Source organism: Muntiacus reevesi, chromosome 22 (assembly GCF_963930625.1).
Source record: "Muntiacus reevesi chromosome 22, mMunRee1.1, whole genome shotgun sequence".
In the NCBI taxonomy this organism is placed as follows: domain Eukaryota; kingdom Metazoa; phylum Chordata; class Mammalia; order Artiodactyla; family Cervidae; genus Muntiacus; species Muntiacus reevesi.
Genome location: NC_089270.1, coordinates 46,968,954 through 46,995,143, shown reverse-complemented (window position 1 = coordinate 46,995,143; position 26,190 = coordinate 46,968,954). Strand labels below are relative to the sequence as shown.

Sequence of the window (26,190 nt, the reverse complement as noted above, 5' to 3'; positions counted from 1 at the left end):
AATAATTATCAGTTTATAAACGCAAAAAAAGAATATATAGATAATTAAGGAAAAAAACACAGCTAGCAAGGAAAAAAGGTTTTCAGTAATTAGTAATTAATTATAAAACAGATAACTAATAAGGACCTATTGTAAAGCACAGGGAACTCTACTCAATACTCAATACTCTGCATGTGAAAAGGATCTAAAAAAGAGTGGATGTATGTATATGTATAACTGACTCACCCTTCTATACTCCTGAAACTAACACAACACTAAGTTAGTTCAATAAAAAGTTCAATAAACTTCAATAAAAAAACATTTTTAAAAAGAAAACAAGCATAACAAATATTCAAATAGTAAATATTAAGCAAATTATTTATTGGTGGCGCAGTGGTAAAGAATCTGCCTGCCAGTGCAGGAAATGCAACAGACATGGACTTGATCTTCCCGATCCCCTGTAGTAGGAAAGGGCAACCCATTCCAGTATTCTTGCCTGGAAAATTCCATGGACAGAAGAGCTTGGCAGGCTATACAGTCCATGGAGTTGCAAAGAGTCAGACATGGCTGAGCACACACACATACATTATTTATTAATTGTTTCAAATAAGTTAAATCTCTGCTTTAAAAAAAAAAAATCTCTGACTTAACCTCTGATGTATTTTTAATTGTTAAAATAAATAATGTTGACATTAAATAACCTAATATTAGTTATTTGGGGGCATATAAAATTAACAAAATTTTTCTTTATTTTCAACATCATGTACTAACAGGAGTTTTAGAAAACAGACATTCTCATATACCACTGGTGGTATTGTTTGTTCTTGTCTTTTTATTTTACTTCAGAATGTACAAACATGCACAAAAATAAGCATACTGTTTATGTAATAAAATATGTGAAATTTGGAAATCCTGCTTCTTCTAGATGCTTGATACAATTCACCTGTATTTTCCCTAGTTATTCAATGATTTTATTTATTTATTTTAAATATCTAACCTTTTCTATACTGGCTTTTATTGTGGTCTATATTTCAAGGGAAAACTGTTAATTTATTTGACAGAAATTGTCCTTCAGCTGGCCCAATAAAACAATTCTTATTTAGAAAAGAGTTGGGCTGTTTTAAGAGTTTGGGGTCAGTATTCATTATAGTGGCAGCGAACCTACTACTTATTTTTAGTGATTTTATAAACAGTCAGTCTTCTCTTAGCTTTGTCCCAACATGCATGATTTCAGTTACCGTAGTTTAGTCAAATAATACCAGTCCCAACAGTGTGGTTCAATTTTCTGTTATATGATATTAACTGAAAGTAACTGTATAGCCAGGCTTCCCTATTAGCTCTTCAGCCTACAAATCAGGATGTAAATAAGAGATGTGTATCATAACCAAAGATTTAGTCACATCAGTTGTTTCTAAGTCTGTCATAATTGGTCACTATGCATCTGTTATTCAGTTCACATGGCAGAAGTGTGTAGCTGTGCTGATTCCCTATCTCCAGCGGTAAACTCAGGTGATACTGGACAAAAATGGATAATCAAAAGAGTAAGTTGGCCAACAAAAATTAAAGTACAGCAAAGGAAAAAGGAAGTGAACACTGGAAGTGAAATTCGAATCAAACATTAAAGGAGTTACAGAAGAAACAGCTGACTAGGGCAAGCTGGCACTGCTGTCACTGAAGACCCAACACATGCAGTCAGAGGAACTCAGCGAGGGCAGATTCATGGGCGTAAATAAGGCAAGTGTGACAGAAGGGATCAAGATTTCCCAGAGGAAGTAATGCAAGGGGGAAAAAACCACCCTTCACATTAGAGAACTCTCCTGGGGCTTGCTAGGTGGTGCAAGTGGTAAAGATCCTGCATCCAATGCTAATGCAGGAGACAACAGAGATGAGGGTTCAGTGCCTCAGTCAGAAAGATCCCCTGGAGAAGGAAATGGCAACCCACTCCAGTATTCTTACTTGGAAAATCCATGGACAGAGGGCCCTGGTGGGCTACGGTCTATGGGGTCGCAAAGAGTCAGACACGACTAAAGTGACTTAGCATGCGCAGAGATGTTAGCATATACTAGTATATAGTAAACAAAGCTAGTGGAGGTGATAGAATTCCCGTTGAGCTATTTCAAATCCTGAAAGATGATGCTGTGAAAGTGCTGCACTCAATATGCCAGCAAATTTGGAAAACTCAGCAGTGGTCATAGGACTGGAAAAGGTCAGTTTTCATTCCAATCCCAAAGAAAGGCAATCCCAAAGAATGCTCAAACTACCACACAATTGCACTCATCCCATACACTAGTAAAGTAATGCTCAAAATTCTCCAAGTCAGGCTTCAGCAATACATGAACCGTGAACTTCCAGATGTTCAAGCTGGTTTTAGAAAAGGCCGAGGAACCAGAGACCAAATTGCCAACATCGCTGGATCACTGAAAAAGCCACAGAGGTCCAGAAAAACATCTATTTATGCTTTATTGACTATGCCAAAGCCTTTGACTGTGTGGATCACAATAAACTATGGAAAATTCTGAAAGAGATGGGAATACCAGACCACCTGACCTGTCTCTTGAGAAACCTATATGCAGGTCAGGAAGCAACAGTTAGAACTGAACATGGAACAACAGACTGGCTCTAAATAGGAAAAGGAGTACGTCAAGGCTGTATATTGTCACCCTGCTGATTTAACTTCTATGCAGAGTACATCATGAGAAAGGCTGGGCTGGAAGAAGCACAAGCTGGAATCAAGATTGCCAGGAGAAATAACAATAACCTCAGATATGCAGATGACACCACCCTTATGGCAGAAAGTGAAGAGGAACTAAAAAGCCTCTTGATGAAGGGGAGAGAGAAGAGTGAAAAAGTTGGCTTAAAGCTCAACATTCAGAAAACTAAGATCATGGCATCTGCTCCCATCACTTCCTGGGACATAGATGGGAAAACAGTGGAAACAGTGAGAGACTTTATTTTTTTGGGCTCCAAAATCATGCAGATGATGATTGCAGCCATGATATTAAAAGACGCTTACTCCTTGGAAGGAAAGTTATGATCAACCTAGATAGTATATTAAAAAGCAGAGACATTTCTTTGCCAACAAAGGTCCGTCTAGTCAAGGCTGTGGTTTTTCCAGTGGTCAGGTACGGATGTGAGGGATGCACTGTGAAGAAAGCTGAGCGCCAAAAAACTGATGCTTTGGAACTGTGGTGTTGGAGAAGACTCTTGAGAGTTCCTTGGACTGCAAGGAGATCCAACCGGTCCATCCTAGAGGATATCAGTCCTGGGTGTTCACTGGAAGGACTGATGCTGAAGCTGAAACTCCAGTACTTTGGGCACCTCATGCAAAGAGTTGACTCAATGGAAAAGACCCTGATGCTGGGAGGGATTGGGGGCAGGAGGAGAAGGGGACGACAGAGGATGAGATGGCTGGATGGCATCACCAACTTGATGGACACGGGTTTGAGTAAACTCCGGGAGTTGGTGATGGACAGGGAGGCCTGGCATGCTGCGAATCATCAGGTTGCAAAGGGTCGGACACGACTGAGCGACTGAACTGAACTGAGTATATAGTAACCCTTGCATTTATTGAGAGATCCAGTATCCAATTTGGTGGCCTAAGACCTACAAAGCAGATATTAACACCATAAAAAAGTCCTCTTGTAAAAAATACATGGATACTTTATAGCAAGTAAAAGAAGTTGGTGCCAGAAAATATATCCTTCTGAGAAGGAAGTCTCTTAACAATAAACGGAAACTGTGTGTTGACAAGCAGTCCTGGGAGCCGGGTGGAGGGTGAGGTGAGGTACAGTTTCTCACACAAAAAGCTACTCACATACATTATTTCCCTCTGTACCCTCAGTTCCCAAGAGGTTTTCAGGTTTTCTTTTTTGTTGAACAAAGCTCTGGAAATAAGAGCATTTATTTGACTTGATAAACCAGCCATGTCCACACACATCTGGGGTACCTAGGATTTATCCATAAGGCCTTGTCACTGACAACGAAATGTATGGATCAAGGATGACTTTTGCTATCTATATTGGTTTGACAGCACATAAAAGAGTAAAACTGAGCCTTTGGAAAGAATCACTGTATCAAAAACTGCAGTAGATGGCAAAAGGGGCGAACTCCAGAAGAGAAAGTAAGGGAACAAGCAGAATCAACCCTCTACACTTATGAAAATTGAAATAGCAATGAAGAGAAATTACTGACTACATACGTTATCATATCTTCAGGCTCCTTATTGGACATCTGCACACTAGTCATACACATGGGCCTCCCAACCTCTTTGTCCAAATGTCTTAGAATGCTATCTAATGCTTTTCTCACTTGAGGATAATAAACCGACATTCCTGGAGGGGGGAAAAAAACTCAGTTATAAAATGTCAAACATTAGACATAGAATAATTAGTTATTCTCTGTAAAATATAAAAGGTTATTGACTTTTAATTGGCATTAGCTTATTGATGTTACAAAAGAAATTCTGACTTTGACATACTTTTCTCTCTGATGATCAGCTTCAGTATATTGGAGAAAAGGTATAAAAATTATGCACACAACTGAATTTGCAGGACAAGATGCAATGAATAGTATCATCTAAGAAAATATTTAATCCAAAGCCTTCTAACATGAAAACTTACAGATGTTATAGAAAATGTATTCATTTTATATCACTCTGTATACTGGAATAACCTGACACATACATTCATAGGCAAATAAATGTATGTAAGCAAATATATACATTTTAGATTTGATCATAAACTTTCACAGAAGAACATTAAACTGTATTATTTATTCATTCCAGTTAACACTAACCTATGACTTTTGCTTCTTCATCTGTCAAGGTTTTGTTGAGAAAAATTTTCTTTACACGCAAGGTGTTTCCTGAGGGAAGGATAGCGCCTGTCGTTGGCATCGGTGGTTCACCGTCTTTTTGCTGTAGACTGTCCGCTATGACAAGGAACACTCTGAGGCCTATGTTCATTCTCTTCAGAGAAAAAAGTTTCAAAGTAAAAATGTCAGACAATTCCTCTTTTTTCATGCTAAAAGCATCTCATCAAATAACAGTGAGGGATGGGAGGAAGAAGGATAGAAGAAAAATGAACCTCTCTGTTTAACATTTTTTAAACCAGCCCAGGCACTGGAATTTAACATCAAATTCCCAAGTGCCACTCTTTCACTTCTGAGGTCAACTGGCTCTCCTATTTTCTAGCTTACTTCAAAACTCTCCCATTCCTTCCTCAAGTTACTACCCTGATACTGTACCTTCCCTTCTCCGAGTAGATGATTTGTCTCCCACGTCATAGTAAAAAACCACCAGTCTTCCTCAATTTCTCACTACAAAGCACACTCATCTATTTATATCTGCACCTTTTCTTCCTCTCCTTTGCTCCTGTTACAATCAAGCGGTACTGATATTCCTAGTTATTATATAGAATCCTGCCCGCTCTTGCATTACCGGGAAGTTACACTATCAAATCATTCCTTCTCTTTTGCACCTTCAACATTTCCCTTTTAACTGAACATATCTGGTTCCTGTTCACTATACTCAACTAACATAATGGAACGACCCCTCCCCGTTAACTTCCCTCTCACCCATCAGTGAGCACACGCTCAAAGCTGCGGGCCTTTTTCCTTCATTCCAGCTGACTTTCGGCAGTATGGAACACTGTCAGAGATCTTCTTCCCTAAACACGCCCTTCCATGACTACATCTGTACCACTACCCGCATTTCAGATTTACCCGCCTTTACCTGGGTATTAAACCGTAGGCTGCTTCAAGACAAGTCCCCAGGTTGCCTATTCTTACCATTATGTGTTCTCTCCCAAAGGAATTTCATGTATTTACATGTCTTCAACTACCACTCGTCTCAGAGCACCCCTAATTTTAAGGCTCACTTCTCTGAACTTGAACCCTTAGACCAATCTGATACCTTGGATGTCAAAAAGATGCCTCAGATTCACCATGTTTAAACCAAAGGCACTTTCCACACAAACTCAGTATCTTCTCAGTGTTTCTTTTCTCAGTAAATGATCTCTCTACACCACACCATCTCAGCCCAAGCTGTCACTATTTATGACCTACACCAGTGGTCTCTAAATGGACATAAGCATCCCAGTGGGTGTGTAAGACAGCTCACTGGAATACAGGAAGAAAATAAAACTTTCCTTTATATATATATTTTTGTCCAAGATCAAGGTTTTCAGCTTTACTCCTATCTTTATATATGACAAAATGCTGGTGACATTAGTCTAAATATCAAAAGGTCATTTCACATACTCATAGAAGACATTTTGTTAAGCTTGTCATCTATAAAAAATAGTCATTTCTGCTCACTTTAAAAATCTGGAAATAATTATTAACCTATCTTAAAAATCCTACAAATAAAAAGTTTCAATAACTTTCCAGCTCACTTGTTAAACTACTGTTAGGTAGTTAGAATAGGGAAAAGGAGTCCAGAATGACAGTGGCTAAAAGACCTGGAACGGAAAAGCCCGCGAAAATAGAACAAAGGAAGGTCCGAGGACCGGAGTGAGGACTTCAGGTAGAACAGCGCTCCTGCCTAAGCCCAATTTGCATAGGACAGGCCCAGGGGGAAGGAAAAAACACGTAAAAAGAAGAGCCAAAGCCCTCTTCTCTCGCTCTCTCCTGCACGATGGGGCGCTCTTCTCTTCGCGTCTGTGGATCGACGTGCCCTCACGCCTCGAAGATGGATTTTCCTGCTATTATCTAAATAAACAGAGCTGTGACACTGAGCTGTGACACTAATTTCTCTAAGAGCTATAACACGGTCTGTCCTCCGAGAGTTGTGACCCGCCGAGGGGCTTCAATGTCCGTCACTCCAAATCTTTGTTGGGACGAGACAAAGAACCGAGGAGCATACGCTGGCCTGACATCTACACTGCCTCCATGGGGCCGTGACCGTATACCGGTTAGTCCTCTGCGTTGTGGCCGCAGCAACCTCGGTTCGAATCTGAGTCACGGCACCATCAATGTCAGGCGAGTGTATGCCTCGCCTGTCTCGTCACAACAAAGATTTGGAGTGATGGACATTAAAGCCCCCTCGCGGGCCACAGCTCTCGGGTCTTGGACAGGCCGTGTTATAGCTCCTAAATAAATCCGTGTCACAGCTCTATTTATTTAGAAGATAGCAGGAAAATCCATCTTCGAGGCGTGAGGGCATGTTGATCCAAAGACGAAGAGAGGAGCGCCCCATCGTGCAGGAGAGAGCGAGAAAAGAGGGCTTTGGGTCTTCTTTTTACGTGTTTTTTCCTTCCCCCTGGGCCTGTCCTATGCAAATTGGGCTTAGGCAGGAGCGCTGTTCTACCTGAAGCCCTCACTCCGGTCCTCGGACCTTCCTTTGTTCTATTTTCTCGGGCTTTTTTTTCCCTTCCAGGTCTTTTAGCCACTGCCATTCTGGGTTCCTTTTCCCTATTCTAACTACCTAACACTATTAAATATATACCTTAAGATTTGATTATGAGAAGAACCAGCACAGTAATTTTAAACATTCTCCAGTGTTATTAGAGTTCAATAAGCAATTAGTTCACAAACTATCTTTAAACAATCTGAAAATTTAATATCTAAAGTATAAATAGGAGTTTACTAGGGAATAACAGGACCAAAGAAGTATGAAATAACTTTTATTTTAATTTGTCTTTAACTAGGAATTTAAGCCTAAGAGTTCTCATTCCAGAAACTGTCGTCTAAAAAAAATTTTTTTAATATAGGAGATATTATATAGATATATAGATAGATAGATAGATATTATATAGATAATATATAGGAGAGTAAATTACTATAATTTTTTTACCTCTGGATTAATGGTGAAAGTTTTAGTAGATTTTCCAACACTGAGAAGATCAAATATTATTTCTTTCATTGCAAAATCCAAACGTTCCTAGAAAAAAGAAAAACCATTAATAAAATCTTGTAAGTTTCTACTGCTATAGGAATGCTTTGGAGATATTGTGGGTTTGGTCTAGACAGCAATAAAGCAAGTCACATAAATTTTATGGCTTAGCAGTGCATATAAAAATTATGTTTATACTATATTGTAGTCTATTAACTGTACTATAGCAGTATACCTAAGAAAACAATGCACAACCTTAACTATAAAGTACATAATTGCTTAAAAATTGCTAACCATCACCTGACAACACAGGGTTGCCACAAAACTTCAATTTGTTTAAAAAAAAAAAGTGCAATATCTACAAGGAAAAATAAAGCAAACTACAATAAAACAGGGCTCTGCCTGTATATATTAGGTTATCATGTTACTGAAGTGAAAGTTGCTCAGTCATGTCCAACTCTTTGTGACCCCCATGGACTGTAGCCTGCTAGGCTCTGCTGTCCCTGGAATTCTCCAGGTCAGAATACTGGAGTGGGTAGCAGTTCCCTTCTCTGGGGAATTTTCCCAAACCACGGATCATGTTAATGAGAGGGTAACAGGCAGGAAGGCCAGGGGTCTCCAAACGGAGGAAATAGGCTGCAAGTGTCAGACATTTTTATCTCTTCTTAAGGGCAGGAGGAAACAAACTAGCTATATTTTTTTTCTTCTCTTTGCAAATTTAAAAGGAGGTTTCTCTTAAAATGCTGTGTTGCCATGACACCTGGTTTCACCTGAAGCTAACTATTCTCAAACCTTGAGTTAACCAATACATTTTTCTTATGGAAATGTTTATCTTAAAGCTATGTTAATGTGCTATGCATTTACCCCAGACTCTAAGTTCCACCAAATGGCTCAAACTACTTGACAAACCAGTATGTTATACTCAGGTATTGTTCCCCTAATCTATGTAAATGGAACTATTTGTGTGGTAATCAGCCCTTCTACAAGATTCAAGTCAATCGTTTTATGGCCTGAGATAAATTACCTGGTGCCATTCTGAATTTTAAGACATTCCTTTCTTTTCATTAACAGACTGTGAGTGACAATATAACATACAGCTGAAGACTAGCAGGGGGGTACTCTTTCTGCCCCCTTCTGATGCCTATGTCAGAAGCTTTCTCTATCTCCTTTATACTTTAATAAAACTTTATTACACAAAAGCTCTAAGCAATCCAGCCTCGTCTCTGGCCCCGGATTGAATTCGTCTCCTTTGGAGGCCAAGAATCCTGACATCTTATCGTTCAGTAACAACCTTTCATTAAGAGTTATACAAACAATGTCAAGAATACTTGTCTGTGACCAGAAGAAGTTCCTGAATCTAGTTGGACAAAAGGAGAATACATATGAATTAATGTTAATGGGAGAAATATCAATAATCTCAGATGTGCAGATGACACCACCCTTATGGCAGAAAGTGAAGAAGAACTAAAGAGCCTCTTGATGAAAGTGAAAGATGAGAATGAGAAAGTTGGCTTAAGGCTCAACATTCAGAAAACCAAGATCATGGCACCTGGTCCCATCACTTCATGGCAAACAGATGGGGAAACAGTGGCAACAGTGGCTGACTTTATTTTGGGGGGCTCCAAAATCACTGCCGATGGTAACTGCAGCCATGAAATTAAAAGACGCTTACTTCTTGGAAGGAAAGTTATGACCAACCTAGACAACATATTAAAAAACAGAGACATTACTTTGTCAACAAAGGTCTGTCTAGTCAAGGCTATGGCTTTTCCAGTAATCATGTATGGATGTGAGAGTTGGACTATAAAGAAATTTGAGGGCTGAAGAATTGATGTTTTTGAACTGTAGTGTTGGAGAAGACTCTTGAGAGTCCCTTGGACTCCAAGGAGATCCAACCTGTCCATCCTAAAGGAGACAAATCCTTTAGGTGTTCATTGGAAGGACTGATGTTGAAGCTGAAACTCCAATACTTTGGCCACCTAATATGAAGAGCTAACTCATTTGAAAAGACCCTGATGCTAGGAAAGATTGAGGGCAGGAGGAGAAGGGGACGACAGGATGAGATGGTTGTGATGGCATCACTGACTCAATGGACATGGGTGTGGGTGGACTCTGGGAGTTGGGTGATGGACAGGGAAGCCTGGCGTGCTGCGGTTCATGGGGTCGCACAGAGTCGGACACAACTGAGCGACAGAAGTGAAATGAATGTTAAAAGTATATGATTATATATATGTGATTTAATTATCAAATGATTAGTTTAATACCCAAACCAGTAGGATGGAAGTGTTAGACACTCATTTACCAAAATCATACTGAAGATCTAAGTGACGGAATTTCCAAAATAATGATGAAAGGAAGCCTCATGATAATTGCTATGCAGCAGGCCTGGAGAGCAAGAAATTCACACTGGGACCGAAAAAACTGGGCTCCAGGAAGATAATCTCCAAGCAAAAAGGAAAAGTTAGCTAAGGGTAACTGATGTTTGAGAGGAGCTCTATAGTTCTGGAGGAATGCTGGTGTGAGGTGATTAATCAAGGGAGTGCGTACAACCTTAGAAGAAGGGATATGAGGAAACGGCAGAAGTTCTCTGAACCACAAATCTAAAGCACAATCTGCTTTCATTCATATTGCTGACACATTTATACTTAACTAATTATCATTAATTTGGTGCTTCTGTAAATAGAAATGTATTATCTTTTTAAATAAGATATTAGCTCTTCTTTACTTCTTCACTGTCAAGAATAATCACATTATGGGTCATCTTCATTGTCAACAGTTTTAGTTCAAAGAGAACTCAATGAATATCCTGGAATTCCAGTGTTTCTCCTAAATTGAGAAGGTAACCCTGCCTATGCTTCTCCAGGGCTGATGTCCCAAAAGACAATGCGGATGTGCTTACTCGGTCTCCATTTACTCCTCTTCAAATAAACCTGCCTTTACTGCAGAGGGTCCAAAGCTAACATGACATTTCCCAGGATGCCTCTGAACAACAGGCTTCAGAATGTGATTAAAACCCAGGGAACTGGGGTAGAGGAGGAAGAGGACAGGGAGAAAGGAATCTATTATACTGGTGGGATCATGGTGGCAGCATGATTCTGAAGCACCTGGGGGTACACTTCCTAATTTGGCAGCTTTTTTGACTGTGGCAGAGGCAGCAGCTTCCTAGGGAGTCCAGTGTTGTGGCTTCTTCTGTCCTATTAGTGATTCTGTGAACAATCTATATTTTTTAAAAGACCCCTTTGGGGACTGCCCTGGTGGTCCAGTGGTTAAGACTCTGCCCTTCCATTACATAAGGCATAGGCTCAATCCCTGGTCAGGAAACTAGGATCCCACATGCCACATGGTGGTCAAAAAATAAAAATAAAAAGACCCCATTGGGTTCAACTATCTACAGGGGATCCTACTGTCTGTACCCGAGAACCTAGATTAATGCAGATTATGAAAACAGTGTTCCACTATCTTTCAAGATACTCGGGCATTAGTTAGTTTATAGACTAAAAGTAGGATCATGAGATTTTCTTGACTCTTCCTAAATTGAGGGCTTCCATTGCGGGAATTTCCTTTCCTTCTCCAAGTGTGTAGATCAATGATTTAAACATATTTTGCACACACACAAAAATCAATCATTAGCCTCATTTATTTTTTACTTTTTAAAGCATACTTTTTTCACTATTCAGCATTAATAAATAGTGCAATTATTTTTTAGAGGTGCAACAAATTCTAGGAGTCTGAGTCACTCTTACAACTTCCACGTATATATGTATTATGAGTCAGTCACTCACCTGAGCAATGAACTGAATAATCTTCACAAATATATTGAGAGGTGTGTCACGAGGAACCACACTTCGTGAACCTTTCGGGAAAAGTGCTGATACTATGCTCATAAGACGACTAGAAGGAAGAAAGATTTAGTCATGATGAGAGAATGAAAGTAAGAAAACATTAGTAAAATATCCTTCCCATCCCATCACGGTAATTCATATTCCTCCTCAAGGTATTTATGTTAACTAAAATTCACTAGTGTGGTTATTTATTTTTTTTAACCAAGATGTTATTTGAAATGTGCTTTAAAACAAAGGCACTCACCTTTGAGTTACAGTGTTACTTTCACATTTTATTCTAATTACATAGACCCACAACAATCTATACAAAGATTCCAGTGCAACTCGAGACATTTTAGGATCTTTATTCTGTTTAGAAACAAAAGAGAATAAAAATAAGCTTATTTATTAAAGTACTTGCAATAAATTTAAGGTCAACTATATTCTATCAACAATTAAAAGCCCTTTCCATTCCCTTTTTTTATTCAATACAAACCAGGTTTCAATACGTAAGTATATGTTTAGTATATGGTAAGTAGAGAGAGCTCAAAAGCAACCATAAGTAAGGAAATTGAGTCATTCCTTGTATTCTCAAAACAAAAGAGTAAAATACTAGAATTATGTATTTTCTGTATATATAGTTCAACTTACCTGATGGTAAATGGGTCCCACAACAATACTGACATAATGATGAAAGGATTATTCATCTTTGCCATAATTCATTGCAGTTCATAAACAGTTAAAATTTAGAACACCAAATGTTGTTACAGATATTTGCACTTATGAAACAATGCAAAATATTATTGAGTGATTATACTTAAAAAAAGAAATATGGAACGGTGGGTTAAAAGCATAGACTCTGAAATTAGGGATAACTAGCCAAACCTCATCCTTGGAGACTGTTAAATTGTTTGATGAAACAGTTTCCTCATCTCTAAAATGGAGATTAGGGTACAAGGTACCCCATATCTACCTCACAGATTAAGGAAGTTATTATATTATGTGAAAAGCCCTTTGAACACTGCCTAGCACATCTTAAATGCTCAGTACATGTCAAGTGTTTACCCTTAATTTTTTAGTTTAGAACAAGAACATTATTTTTTTAAATGAGAAAAGTATACATTTCAATTACAATTTGATCAACAAACCTTTTCTTCATATGAGCTATTATAAAAAGTGAGGTTCTCAAATGACAAGTCATGTAGTGAGATTTAATTGTAAAATTTGAAAATTAGCTAATAATCATCTTTATTAGGAGAAACTATGCATCTGTTAATTATAATGCATTTAGTCCTATAAATTAGCATTTAATTTGGCTTGAGGGATTTGCTATTGTTAAACAATTATTTTATATGTAACAATGGACAAAAGGGAGTTTTTAAATATGAAGTAGCTGAGCCATTCTATCTTATATTTTCTCAGACTACAGAATAATAGACATCTGCTGCCTATGATTAGAAGCAATGCAAAATGGTCACTGCTGGAGTTGTTTTTTAAAAAGACAACCACCAGGGGGAAAACAATAGGGCTTCCTGGTGGCTCAGACGATAAAATCTGCCTGCAATGCAGGAGACCTGGGTTCAATCCCTGGGTCAGGAAGATCCCCTAGAGACGGGAATGGCTATAGTTTTGCACGTCTATGTGTATGAAGATTCGCTATAATTCAGAATGCGGTACCGACTATTCAGGTGCTCAGAGTCTGAACATCAGTCTCTTCCTCCACTGTCAAACCCATGATCCCAAATTTTAAACACACTCCCCAAGCAGTTTCTTATTAATTTGTTACTAATGCAAATAAAGCAACATATATGGTTACACACAATGTATGTTAGTAATGTAACAACTAAGCTTTCTGAAATACTTTCTTTTCTAGCACTTAAATACAAGGTCTCAGATATCAAAATAAGAGTTCAGTTAGTTTTATGTACACTACAAATACTACTTTCACTTTGTTAATTATATTTTCAAAATATGAATACTATAAATCAACATATAATAAATTACATACTAAAAATCTAAGTCTAATTAACATAAAAATTCTTCTCATATAAATTAGATTATCTTATATGCTGAGGCATCTGACATGAAATAAAATTTGATTTTCAAACTTTCCAAGATGGACTACTGTGTTTTATAAAGCAGATTTATTTTATAAAGAACAATGCCAAACAAGATAAAAAGTGATTAAAAATCATATAATTGTTTATTTGGTCACTGAAATGCTGCTATACATGTCTGAATAATGAAAACATCCTCAGTTAATCTAATCCTTAAACAAAGATACATAATTCCCTAGTTACAGTTTTGGTCTAATTTGAATAAACAGATTACATTAATAAAGTTCAGTTTTATTAACATATAATAAAGTTTTGATGTCAGTCAAATATGCTCTTGGCAGCAATCATTTTAGTGTTTCTTCACCTTTTCCTACTATGAACAAAAACAAAAAAAGAGATTTATTTAAACTCAAACCAGTAGGATTGAAGTTTTAAAGTGTTGTATCAAAATCATATTCAGCCTGAGTTACTGTCCCCTTAATTTCATTGGAAAATATTTTCAAAGTATCATTTATTAAAAAAAAATCTATATAAAAAGGTATCATAACAGCTAACATAAATTAAATAGAATATATTAAAACTGAAGATGATGGCTAAAGATCAACATTCGGTATCATATCTCTCTATTAAATTCATCTTCTTGGGGCCCCATTAATATTAAACCTTTGGTAGAAAGTTCCTGCTGTGTGTACAAGAAGCAGGTTTGAATAAATACACTGGACATGCAAGGCAGCAATGGGAAAGGGGGGAAAGCCACACTTAAAGGAGATAAAGCGATATTTTACTTTGTAACATCAACACGACTCACCTGGAGAGTTTCTATTTGTTTTCTGATACTGTTGTTAGATGGCATCTAAATAAAGCAATGTGAGACAGCAAACATAAACATGAGATGCAGCACATGCATGTTAGATGAAAATAAGCACAAAACAAGACAGCTCTTCACCAAGGTCTCTATTTAGAAGAAATTTGAAATTTCCATGACAGTGGCTAGAAACACTGAGGGAAAAAAATTCTATAATTTGGGCATCATGGATCATGGGATACACCTACAACACTGAAACTGAGAGAAAATAGTTAAACTTTCAACTATCTAATTTTTCCACTAAAAGTACAGCATTTAATTTTAGGCAAGTTTCCATTTTTAAAAGAAAAGAAAGAAGCATACACTGTAGAAAAAATATTTCAATTATTTTTACATGGCACCTACTCTTATTCCTCTCTCTCTCACTTATTCTTCGGAACTTTAAAATCATTTTTCACATAATGACCTCAACTGACATAAACACAGGGGGATGGGAAACTACCAAATCACATTTGGAACAAAAATAGCAGATTTAACATTTTCAGTGAAAATAAACTGGTGTTCTCTCATGCTATTTACGGACCTACAGATTAATGGCCATTTTTATGGTCACCAATTTCAAAAACTAGTATCATAATTTTTTAAAAATTGTGCACTATTTTAAAGTACCTTGAAAAGGTATCATATTTATTCTTATGAATCTAGAGAATAATGTGTTTTCAATACCCCAGAATTATAGCCAAAACTACATTTTAAAATATTTAAGTATAGCAATATTCTTTACAGTACATTATCAGGTAATATGGTAGACCAGAAAGAACAAAAACTATGGAACTAGATGAACTTCTCTCTATCAGCCTCAGTTATAGTAAAAATTAAATGAGATACTGTACTTAGAGAATCTAGCCTATAATAAGAATTAACAAATATTTGTTTAAAGAAGTAGTAGGTCTAAAAAAAGTGTTAAACATTACTTTGAGATCAAGACATTACTTGAATCTCAAAGCAAAATCAATTTAGGTAGGACCTTTATTTTGGACCAATTTTCCCTATATACAAATCAAATAAGTTGTACCTGTCACAACAGATAACTAGCATAGTTTTTCCCTGAATACTCAACTCCTTACCTCAACTATGCAGCGTAGCCACAGTATATAAAACTTAACAAGCAGGAACCAAGTCATAAAATTTCTGCTGAATAGAGCCTTAATGTAAGTTAAGGGTTAATGGTCAAGACAACTATATTCCAAATATTCATGCTAAGTGGCTCTTATCTCCTTTAGCCTGGCAGATTGACACAGCCATTAATGAAAATGGACAATATGCCAGAAATGTTTAATAGGAGGTAAGGGTTCAAAGAAAACAGCATTTTAAATGAAAGCCTTAAGACAAAAAAAAAAAAAAAAAAAAAAAAAGTTAAGGCACTGTGAAAGAACTGCAAATATGTTAGGTGGGAACGTGTATATACAACACTCCAACAAGCAACAGGAAAGCATGAACTGCCATGGAACAAAGCGATCTTCCAGAAACACTTAAACTGTGTGCCTTAAAATACGTTGTTTTAAGTTTGAAGAATCACACTACCCCGAAAATTATCACCTCCCTTTCAGCACCTAAATCTGTATGAATTATCAAAAATAAGGACAGAAAACAATATAATGTACTTAATTAAACAAAACTTATTTTCTGGTTGCATGGCATAAAGAATTTAACCAGTTTGACTAATCCTGGGAATTTTCATAAATAAAGCAAAGAGAATATATCAATTCTCATCCAAATATGAATAATATCAATGTATGTATATTATGGAGGAAAACAGCCAAAAATACTTCTGGGAAGACCTATTTTTAGTATACCTTACGAAGAAATCAAAGTATTTTTCAAAATGATATGTAAAATCATTAAAAAATGTATATAGAAAAATGTTGTCCAGTAAATCAACCCTTAAGTGAGAAAAAAAGAGTCAGTGCTATTTCTCACGTCATGATTAGCTGTTGAATCAGAGATGAGTCATTTAATCTCTCTGTGTCTTGGTTTTATCATCTTCAAAGTTTAAGATTTTCAGTTTTAACCCTAACTTAGATGAATAACAGAAAATAAAAAGCCATGTCTGCCATATTTCTATAATATGTTAGCAGATATTCAAATATATTCATTTATACATCAAAACAGTATTCAAATCCAGTGTTCACATGACATTCAGATGTGGAACATTCCCATTCTGTGTCAGATATTAACTGTGCTCCTGTCCACAGAAGAAAAGAAGATCCTGTGAGATCCTTCAGCAGAGTATCCTGGGAAGATCCTTCTACCTCACAGTTTTCTTTTCAGTACTAAGAGACTGAACATAGATGTGCCAAATACTGCTAATAACAATTAATTATCCCTTGATTCAAGCCAGAACATTTCAGGAGCTGCCACGTCCATATGGATCCAGAACCATACTTCTAGATTTGGCCAGGGATAATTACACTAAATGTGCTTTTAGTGATATTTCATCATCAAGGCTTTTTTCACATTATTCAGACTTGAGCCAACATTACTGAATTTTCTCAAGAGAAAATACAAAATAACTATTTGAAGAATTTTATAAGATTAAATAATACTCTGATATCCTAAAGGAATCAATAAATATTGCTAAATCTAAGATATTATATTCATTAAAAATATATAATTTTGCATTCATTAAGACCAACTAAGTTTAATCAACAGTTTATTCATGTCTGTAACATGATTCCCTACAGAAGAAATGATGTATAAGAAAAGAAATATGGTAAAATATCTCTATTCAAATGAACTACAGTACTAAAAGTTTTCTTATATACTGTTTAATATACATGCATAAGTGAATGTACTACAGTCAGTATTTACAGGTCAGAAATGAGATTAAGTCTTACCTTTAAATGTGACAAACAGTTCTGTAGGAAAATATGCCAGTTATTTAAAAAAAATTGTTTCTGACTGACACATAAAAGGCAAGTAATTAATGGATATAGAGCCTAAAGGAGAGGAAGAAAGAGAATTAAGGTTTTTCATTAAAAAAGCAGCACTGGACTTGTAAATTATATTTCATTCATTCTCATACACACAAAAAAAATTCTAGTAGCATTTTTCCATTTGTAATAAAAAATACAATCAGGGAATAATCAAAGAAATGACAAAGGGCAATTTTTCTGTAAGAACAATTTCCTGACCTATCACCTCTCCCCAAGTTAGAAATACGCTGTTATTTCTCCCTAACCCATTACTCCTCTAACTAGAACAGCAGTCAGAGGATAGACCAACATTAACGTTTCAGCTTTCAGTTCATCAGGTGACTTTAGGGAGTGTATATACTCCAGTCACTGAGAGGATACGTTAAAGTGCTAAGAGGTCTCACTTTCCTAACATGAAAAGTGAGGATGATCATCACACATATCCTATAGGGTTCTGAGGCTTAAAGTAAGATAAAGAATGGGAAGCACTTGGCTTAATGCCTGGCACAATCACTGTTGATTATTATTATGCCTCTATCTTAAGTGGTCAAGTATTTTTTTTTCTTTTTTTTTTTAATTAGTTGGAGGCTAATTACTTCACAACATTTCAGTGGGTTTTGTCATACATTGATATGAATCAGCCATAGATTTACACGTATTCCCCATCCTGATCCCCCCCTCCCACCTCCCTTTAAGTGGTCAAGTATTCACCCAATATTTCACATTTTCTCCAAGATGCATACAAATTTACAGAAAAATCTCTCAAAGTTATTGAAGTGTATGGTTAAATGGGAAAAAAAATCACCTTAAATTTCTGAAAAGAGAAGATGTAATTATATAGACAATCACATGCTTCCGAATACAACTTATTATAATGTAAAATTGGACTTCTCTGGTAGCTCAGCCTGTAAATAATCTGCCTGCAATGCGGGAGGCTTGGGTTAGAACCCTAGGTTGGGAAAATCCTCTGGAAAAAGGAATGGCAACCCATTTCAGTATTCTTGCCTGGAGAATCCCATGGACAGAGGAGCCTAGCGGGCTACAGTCCATGGGGCAAAGAGCCGAACACAACTGAGAGACTAGCACTTCACTTCTCACTACATTTAACTTTTCCTGCATTCTAATACGGGTTTCACTCATGGCTCAGATGGTAAAGAATCTGCGTGCAATGCAGGAGACCGGGGTTCAATCCCTGGGTTGGGAAAATCCCCTGGAGAAGGGAATGGCAACCCACTCCAGTATTCCTGCCTGGAATATCCCACGGATAGAGGAACCTGGCGGGCTATAATAGTCCATGGGGTTGCAAAGAGTCAGACACAACTGAGTGACTAACACTTTCACTTTACATATTCTAATACAAAATTTAAAGCATCTGTCAACCAACATTTAGATAATTAAGATGCTGTCATAAATGTGGCAAATTTCTATATTTTTTTTCTTTTAAAAATTTTATAGCAATCTCTGCTAGTAAGGTATTATTTCTCAGTGCTCATTTCTATTGAATAAGAAGTCATGATCTCTGGCTTAGAAGACCTGCTTTAAAATATATTTTCTACTATCATTAGAATACCTTTAAACTACCTTCTTGTAGCATCTGTATTCTTTTATATAAGTATATTCTTTTATTGTTTATACATCCTTGTTTGGTTCCTGATTTTAAAGAAAAAACAGTGTTTTAGTAAAGCATTGAGCATGATATTAGCTATGGCTTTGTGTATAGGGCCTGTGTTTTATTGAGCTATGTTACCTCTTTATCAACTTTGTTGAGAGTTTTTAATCATGAATCTGTCTTGAATATTGTCAGATGCTTCCTTTGCATCTATTAAGATGATCATGTGACTTTTATCTTTCATCTTACTAAGGTGTTGAGTTACATTGATTGATTTTGGGGTATTGAACCATCCTCGAATTTCTCAAATAAATCCCACAGAATCATAAAATAAATAAATAAATAAAAATAAAGCATCTGTCAAAACCTAGAATAAAGTCTGAATAACCTACCAAATACAGACCTAATAAAATTAAGAATATACAGTTTTTAAAAAAATTTTAAAAAAAAGAATATACAATTTTTAAAAGAGCAGGAGAAAATAGGCAAAATTTCTCCTTGTGTTTACACTTTGGATATTTTACAATTTGAATTTTTGTAATTCTCTTTAAATTCTACTTTAAAAAAGGCTCTACTAAATTCATAAATCAATTATTAAAATTCCAAATAAATATGTGAAGGTTTGAAATGTTTCTCATACCAATGAATGTTTCTTTCTGGAACTCAGTTCAAAAGTAGTTTGATAAAGCATCTCCACAAAATTTTTCAAGCAGGGAACATTCACTTCGTTTTTCACAGCCTAGGTAAACAGATAATACAAAAACAAAGAAAATGGTTACAAATGTTAGATCAAGCTATACAAGGATTACAGAAAGGTTTTGTAAGGTTTGAAATTAGTTAATAATTCCCTGAGTATCTAATGGAAGTTCCATAAAGTAAATAAGATAAACCAGGTCCCTGCCCTGGGTGAACAAGCAGACTAGAGACAAGTAAACAGGCAATGAAAATGTGGCACAAAAAAAGCTCTAAGAGAAAATTCTGTGTGCTCTTAGGGCACTCAGAATGGACCCCAGTGAACAACTCCGTAAGGAAGTGATAGATACACTGAATCCAGCATTTCCTTGCCTAAAATACTACAGTAGCATCCCATGTAACCTCTCTGACCTTATCTCCCACTGCTCTGGCCCCTGCACTGGGATCCAGCCACACTAGCATCTCTGTTATTCCTAGAACACATCTAACATGCTCCAGCTTCAGGATGACTGCGCTGGCTCCTTCTGCCTGAGAAAGTCTTCCCCCAAGTCTGGTATGCCTTGCTGCTGCATTCCGTTAGTTTTTGGTCAACTGTTACCATCCCTTTCAAGGTGGTGGTCTTTGCTAAAAGTGAAAGTCACTCAGCCGTGTCCAACTTTTATGATCCATGGACTATACAGTCCATGGAATTCTCCAGGCCAGAATACTGGAATGGGAAGCCATTCCCTTCTCCAGGGGATCTTCCCAACCCAGGGATCGAACCCAGGTCTCCCACATTGCTGGCGGATTACTTATCAGATGAGCCACCAGGGAAGCCTGGTCTTTCCTAATCACTCGATTTAAAATTTCAACCCCCCTACCCACGGCAGCATTTTTAGGTTCCTACCCTGCTTTACATTTCTCCATAGTACTCACCAACACATCTGGCATACTGCATATTGTACATATTCATTTATGGTGAGTTAGCTGTACTGGATGTAAGATATCTAAGAGTAAAAAGTCTTACCTACCCTGATCATTCTACTCTGTGTATAGGAGAGGCCCTGACACATAGAAATCACTCAATACAGATGATGAATGCATAGCAGAGGTCAACTCAGAAAGGAGGTTGGGGTCATTAAACGGGCAAGAATGTTCCAGACAGGAGAAGCTCCATGTACAGAGGCAGGTGTTATGGGCTTAACTGTCCCAAAATTCAGACACTGAAGTCCCAACCCCACACACCTCATAATGTGACCTTATAAGAAAATCATTGCAGATATTTGCAAGATAAGGTCCTATTGGACCTTATGTGTGTATTGGCAGGGGAAGGGGGCGCTACTCCAACATGACTAGTGTCCTCAAAAAGCGGGGGAAATGCAGGCATAGACATGCACACAAGGAGAACACCATGTAACGATGAAGCATAGATCAGGGTGAAACTTCTACAAGACAAGGAATGTCAGAGATTTTCAGCAAACTACCAGAAGCTAGGCAAGAGGCATGGAACAGATCTTCCTCACAGCACTCAAAAACATCAACTTGCCAACATCTTGGTCTCAGACATCTAGCCTCCATAACTGAGACAATAAATTTTTACTGTTTAAGCCACCTAGTTTGTGGCACTTTGTTAGGGCAACTCTAGTAAACAAACTAAACAAGTAAACATGGCATAAAAGAAGAACAAGGCAACAGTAATAATGGACCACAGTCAAAAGTCTTTCTTCCTACAATCTGCTCCTCTTGAAGAACTGTCTTAAAAACTACAGCATACTCTCAGATATCTGGTAAAAACAGATTTTCAGACAAAGGGGAAGCACACATAACAATTCGGGATGGATAAGCAGTAACTCGAATCACTTCTAGGGAACAAATATCTCCAAACAGGTAAATACATAACTGAACTGTGTATCCATACAATAGAATACTAGTCAACAGTGAATAAATTGCTGATACATTCTGTAACATAGCTTGAACTCAAAATAATTATGCAGAGCAAAAGAAACCAGAAAAGAGTCTGTAGTGTAAGATTCCATTAGTATAAAACTCTAGTAAACCCAAAACTAAGTACAGGAATAGAAAGATCATTGGTTAGATCTGAGAAAAATGTGGGGTGAGTGGTAGTAGGGATTAAAAAGGAGCATGAAGACACTTTTGGAGTATGGCAGAAATGTACACTATCTTCATTGTGGTAAAGGTTTTACAGATGTATACATATGTCCAATTGTACACTTTAAATATGTGCAGTTTAAGTCAATTCTACCTCCATTAAGTTTTTTAAAATGAAATATGTGTGTGTGTATAAATATAAATAGTTATCATTCACACAGCAGTACATAGTAAACTGAAAGTAAATAGCATTATCACATACCACACAAACACAAAAAAAACCACACAGGAAGCAAAAAAATTCTAGCATGTCTAAGTATTCTAAAATCCCTAAATCCTATTTCACGTTATGCTACTAGTGTATGGGCTTCCCTGATGGCTCAGATGGTAATCTGCCTGCAGTGCGGGAGACCTGAGTTCAATCCCTGGGTCAGGAAGATTGCCTGGAGAAGGGAAAGGCTACCCACTCCAGTATTCTGGCTTGGAGAATTCCACGGACTATATAATCCATGGGGTCACAAAGAGTCGGACACAACCGAGGGACTAATACACATACACACATGCTAGTAGTAACTACAAATTAATTTTCAGAAATAAATGAATTTAGACCAAGAGAAGCTTTCATATATCTGTTTCCCTAGAAGTTACCATGATCATATTTATAATAATCATATTTTCCAGATAACTTAGGATACATATTTTGACAGATATGATGAATGTTATGGAAACTACAGTAATGAACATTTAAAAGTGAGACAGTCCTGTAAAATCTAGGATATACGTCACAGTACTTTTAAATTCTTCAGAAGCATTAAAATGGCAGCCACCCTGTAAGGAGCGAATGCCATTAAATGCAGTGTGTTACACTGAGCTACTTGAGATGAGCATTATTTCGAGGTTGCAAAAACACTGCCTGTTAATGGTCTCTAAATCTTAAGGGTCTGGGCTTGTTCTTTTAATTAAAAGACTGATGAATGTTCTTCTGCTATTTGTCTAATAAAGATTTTCCTACACCCAAATAACATTCAAAGTTTCCACTTTATTGTCTATGAGATTACAAGAAAGTAAGAATGTATCATGTGGTAACTCTTCAGTGAACAGAGACTTTTAAATACAACATAAAAATAAAATGGACTTACAGCAGCTACAGGGATAAGAATCTCCACAAATAAACCAGCAAGTGCATGTTTTATATCTTTATCTTTTACTTCTAAGAAATACTGAGCACATTCCTTCAGAGGGGGAAAAAAGATATATTAGATTAACAAAGGAAGAAGATTAAAGAAATGTTAATATCACAACAATTTCTTAAACATTCTGCAATTTTATCAGAAAACTAAGTTCAAAATCATGCTCAAATTTAAAAAGAAAGTTAATTCACAGTTGTGACAATTTAACACTTGGAATAAGGAATGAATAACTATCATTAATTCATATTTATTTTGTTTCTTTTAAAAAAGTCATTAAAAGAGAAAACAACTACTGTGAGGCTAATTCCAATCACTGCGGTTGAAAAGGGCAGGTCACCTGCATGAACTGAAATGATGCTTCAAAATCTTCTACAGGATACATTTTTACTCGGAAAAATTTCATTCCCATTATTAAGCTGATGACGCTTTGTACCACATGTGGACTTTGTTCCTTTTGCCGCAGTTCTTTTAATTCTGTCACAAACTTCTTCCTCACAGCCTGAAACCTTTAAAATACATGGATACATAATTTTGATATGACTTAAAAACACCCATGTCTCACATGATATTTAAGGTTGAAATCAGAATGTGTTTTACCTAAACACCATCTCCTTTCTCTGCCCTCATCAAAACTACCAGAAAAATATATAGATGAAAACAAAATTATTTGTTATTCTAAATTTGCTATTCATTTAGTTTTTCAAGTCAAAAATGCCTTAGGGAGAAATTCTAATTTCTAATAGAAATTTAATAAGAATTTCTTTCTTTTTTTTTTTTTTAGAAATTTAATAAGAATTTCTAATAAGAAACTAGAATTTCTTATTCCATATTAGAATTAGAAATTTTTCTTATAGAATTATAATTTCTTATTGCCATAATACCATCAATACAACATTACTACACTTATTAATAATCATCATAAAAATAAGATCTAATAACCCACCCATAAAACATCCATATGTAAATCAGAGAGTGTCTCTAAATTTTAAGGTTCCTTTTTAAACAAGTCTGCAATCTGAGTGACAAGGAGGGTAGACTGAAGCTATACATTTGTTTAATGAGATAAACCAATCAACTGTAGACTACTAATTATCACTAAAATTTATCATCCTCTTACACTGTAGAGAAACTGAAGAAGAACGGGGGGCGCTGGTCTCACAATGCAAATAAGCTAGAGAATCACAATGTTTTCAAAACACTGAGCACCCTCTTGGATTCAAATGACCCCAGTTGTTAAGGCTACTAAGTTTTTCTTTGTTTACATTGCAAAAAGATATCTGATAGTTTGTTAATCAATAATACTTCATTTACCCTCTGTATATTATGAAACATATACTATGTATTGTGAAAAATACAATAAACAGATTGCTTATATTAAGTAGAGAGTTTACTGTTAATGCTACTTGGGGAAACGAGTCCTTGAAAGCTAAAATGACAAAGCATACTACCCAATGGTCACTGGTTACATATTAATATTAATAAATATAGATATCAATTACATATTAATGAAATATGGACACAAGATATGAAGTATAACTTATTTACTTCCATTTCAGTCCTGGAGAATACAACACCATTTTCCATGAAAGTATTCTTTTGCATTTTATAAAGAAAATATAAAGTGAATAAAATTCCTTCCATTGCAATAATATTAGGATATAAAGATTTTTTTCTGTTATTAAATTTCTCATAATAATTATTAGTCACTATAATCATAGGAAATGCATAGACAAGATTCTAAAACACCCCCAGCCTTTCTCTTTCTCCTCACCCCTTCCCCACCTCACCACCTTTCCTCTCAAATGGTGGTGCCATCAGCCCAACCAATGCGGATCTGTCCACGTCTTTTCTCATGTTCACTGTATGTGAGGGTGGAAAACATCTCATTACTGCTCCGAGTGGCATTTCTCTAACAACAAGACCAGCGAGTGTCCTCAATTGTTCAGCCATTCCAGCTGTTTGTGACCCAGTGGACTGCAGCTGCCAGGCTCCTCTGTCCATGGAATTTTCCAGGCAAGAATACTGGAGTGGATTGCCATTTCCTACTCCAAGACCAATGAGACTGTGCAACATTTCATATATTCACCTTATATTTACTATCTTTTACTATAAATATTTTTATTTACTATCCATACAATCCTAGATTTAACTTAGCTATGATGTAGGGTTCTTCTGGATCCAACTTGCTCATGTATTATTTAGCATTTCTAACCTATATTCCTGATAGAAAGTCATTTTCAATAAAAATCAAACTATCATGAACTACAGGGCCATAAAAAGAAATATATCATTGCTCATGTTTCAGTAGCTATATTCCTGAGACAGGGATTCATTGTTGGTTAAATATAAGTGCAATATTAAAATACTATTGTCTAAGTCATTTCAAATACTCCAACTATATTCCAAGTTCTATAGTATTGGGTATACACGAGTCTCTGGTAAATTACAAAGGATAAAAAAAAATTACTAAACTAAAAGATGTTTGCATACTAAGTCACTTCAGTTGTGTCCGACTCTATGTGATCTTAAGGACTGCAGCCCACCAGGCTCCTCTGTCTATGGGATTCTCCAGGCTAGAATACTGGAGTGGGTTGCCATGTCCTCCTCCAGGGGATATTCCTGACTTAGGGATTGAACGCACATCTCTTGAGTCTCCTGAATTGGCAGGCAGGTTCTTTACCACTAGCGCTACCTGGGAAGCCCAAATTAAAAGATAGTAAATACTAAATAAAATACATTACTTAGTATTAAAATCTAAACTACTAAACGTTAACAATAATTGCATTGGCTCCTTTAGAATTTAAAAAGTTGTTACATGATGATTTCAGGGCCAAAGATTGACTCTTTAAATAGCACCCAAGAAAATCTAAAATGATCCTTTCTGACTTATAGATTTCCAAGTAGGAACAAAGGCAATTCAAAATCTTCCACAGTCTTTAGAATAGGCACAAGATATGAAAGACAAGCATCCTTTTTAGTGTTTACGATAATTATAGTTCAATACAATCGATGCACGTAACTCCTAATGAATAACCCTTTTTATGGAGTACTCTAGTATATCTTATCATCCCTTTTTGGTATGTCTTCTATCTATTCAAAACTGTTCAGTACTAAAACAAATTAAGATAGTTAGAAGGAAGAT

General features: G+C 36.3%; 1 protein-coding gene across 11 annotated transcripts in view; it reads right to left on the bottom strand.

Moving 5' to 3' along the window:
* Positions 1-26,190, bottom strand: part of FRYL (FRY like transcription coactivator) — a 254,961-nt gene that overhangs the window by 83,265 nt on the left and 145,506 nt on the right. For 7 of the 11 annotated variants that reach the window (XM_065914173.1, XM_065914177.1, XM_065914175.1 and 4 more), the window contains 10 exons: positions 23,386-23,554; positions 22,998-23,090; positions 19,718-19,816; positions 17,391-17,492; positions 14,497-14,541; positions 11,897-12,000; positions 11,593-11,701; positions 7,772-7,858; positions 4,774-4,945; positions 4,178-4,310 (listed from right to left, as the gene is read on the bottom strand). In XM_065914173.1, coding sequence (XP_065770245.1) covers positions 4,178-4,310; positions 4,774-4,945; positions 7,772-7,858; positions 11,593-11,701; positions 11,897-12,000; positions 14,497-14,541; positions 17,391-17,492; positions 19,718-19,816; positions 22,998-23,090; positions 23,386-23,554 — 1,113 coding nt within the window. The remainder of the gene's footprint in view (positions 1-4,177; positions 4,311-4,773; positions 4,946-7,771; positions 7,859-11,592; positions 11,702-11,896; positions 12,001-14,496; positions 14,542-17,390; positions 17,493-19,717; positions 19,817-22,997; positions 23,091-23,385; positions 23,555-26,190) is intronic. The other 4 variants (XM_065914179.1, XM_065914183.1, XM_065914180.1 and 1 more) reach the window with 1 other exon arrangement.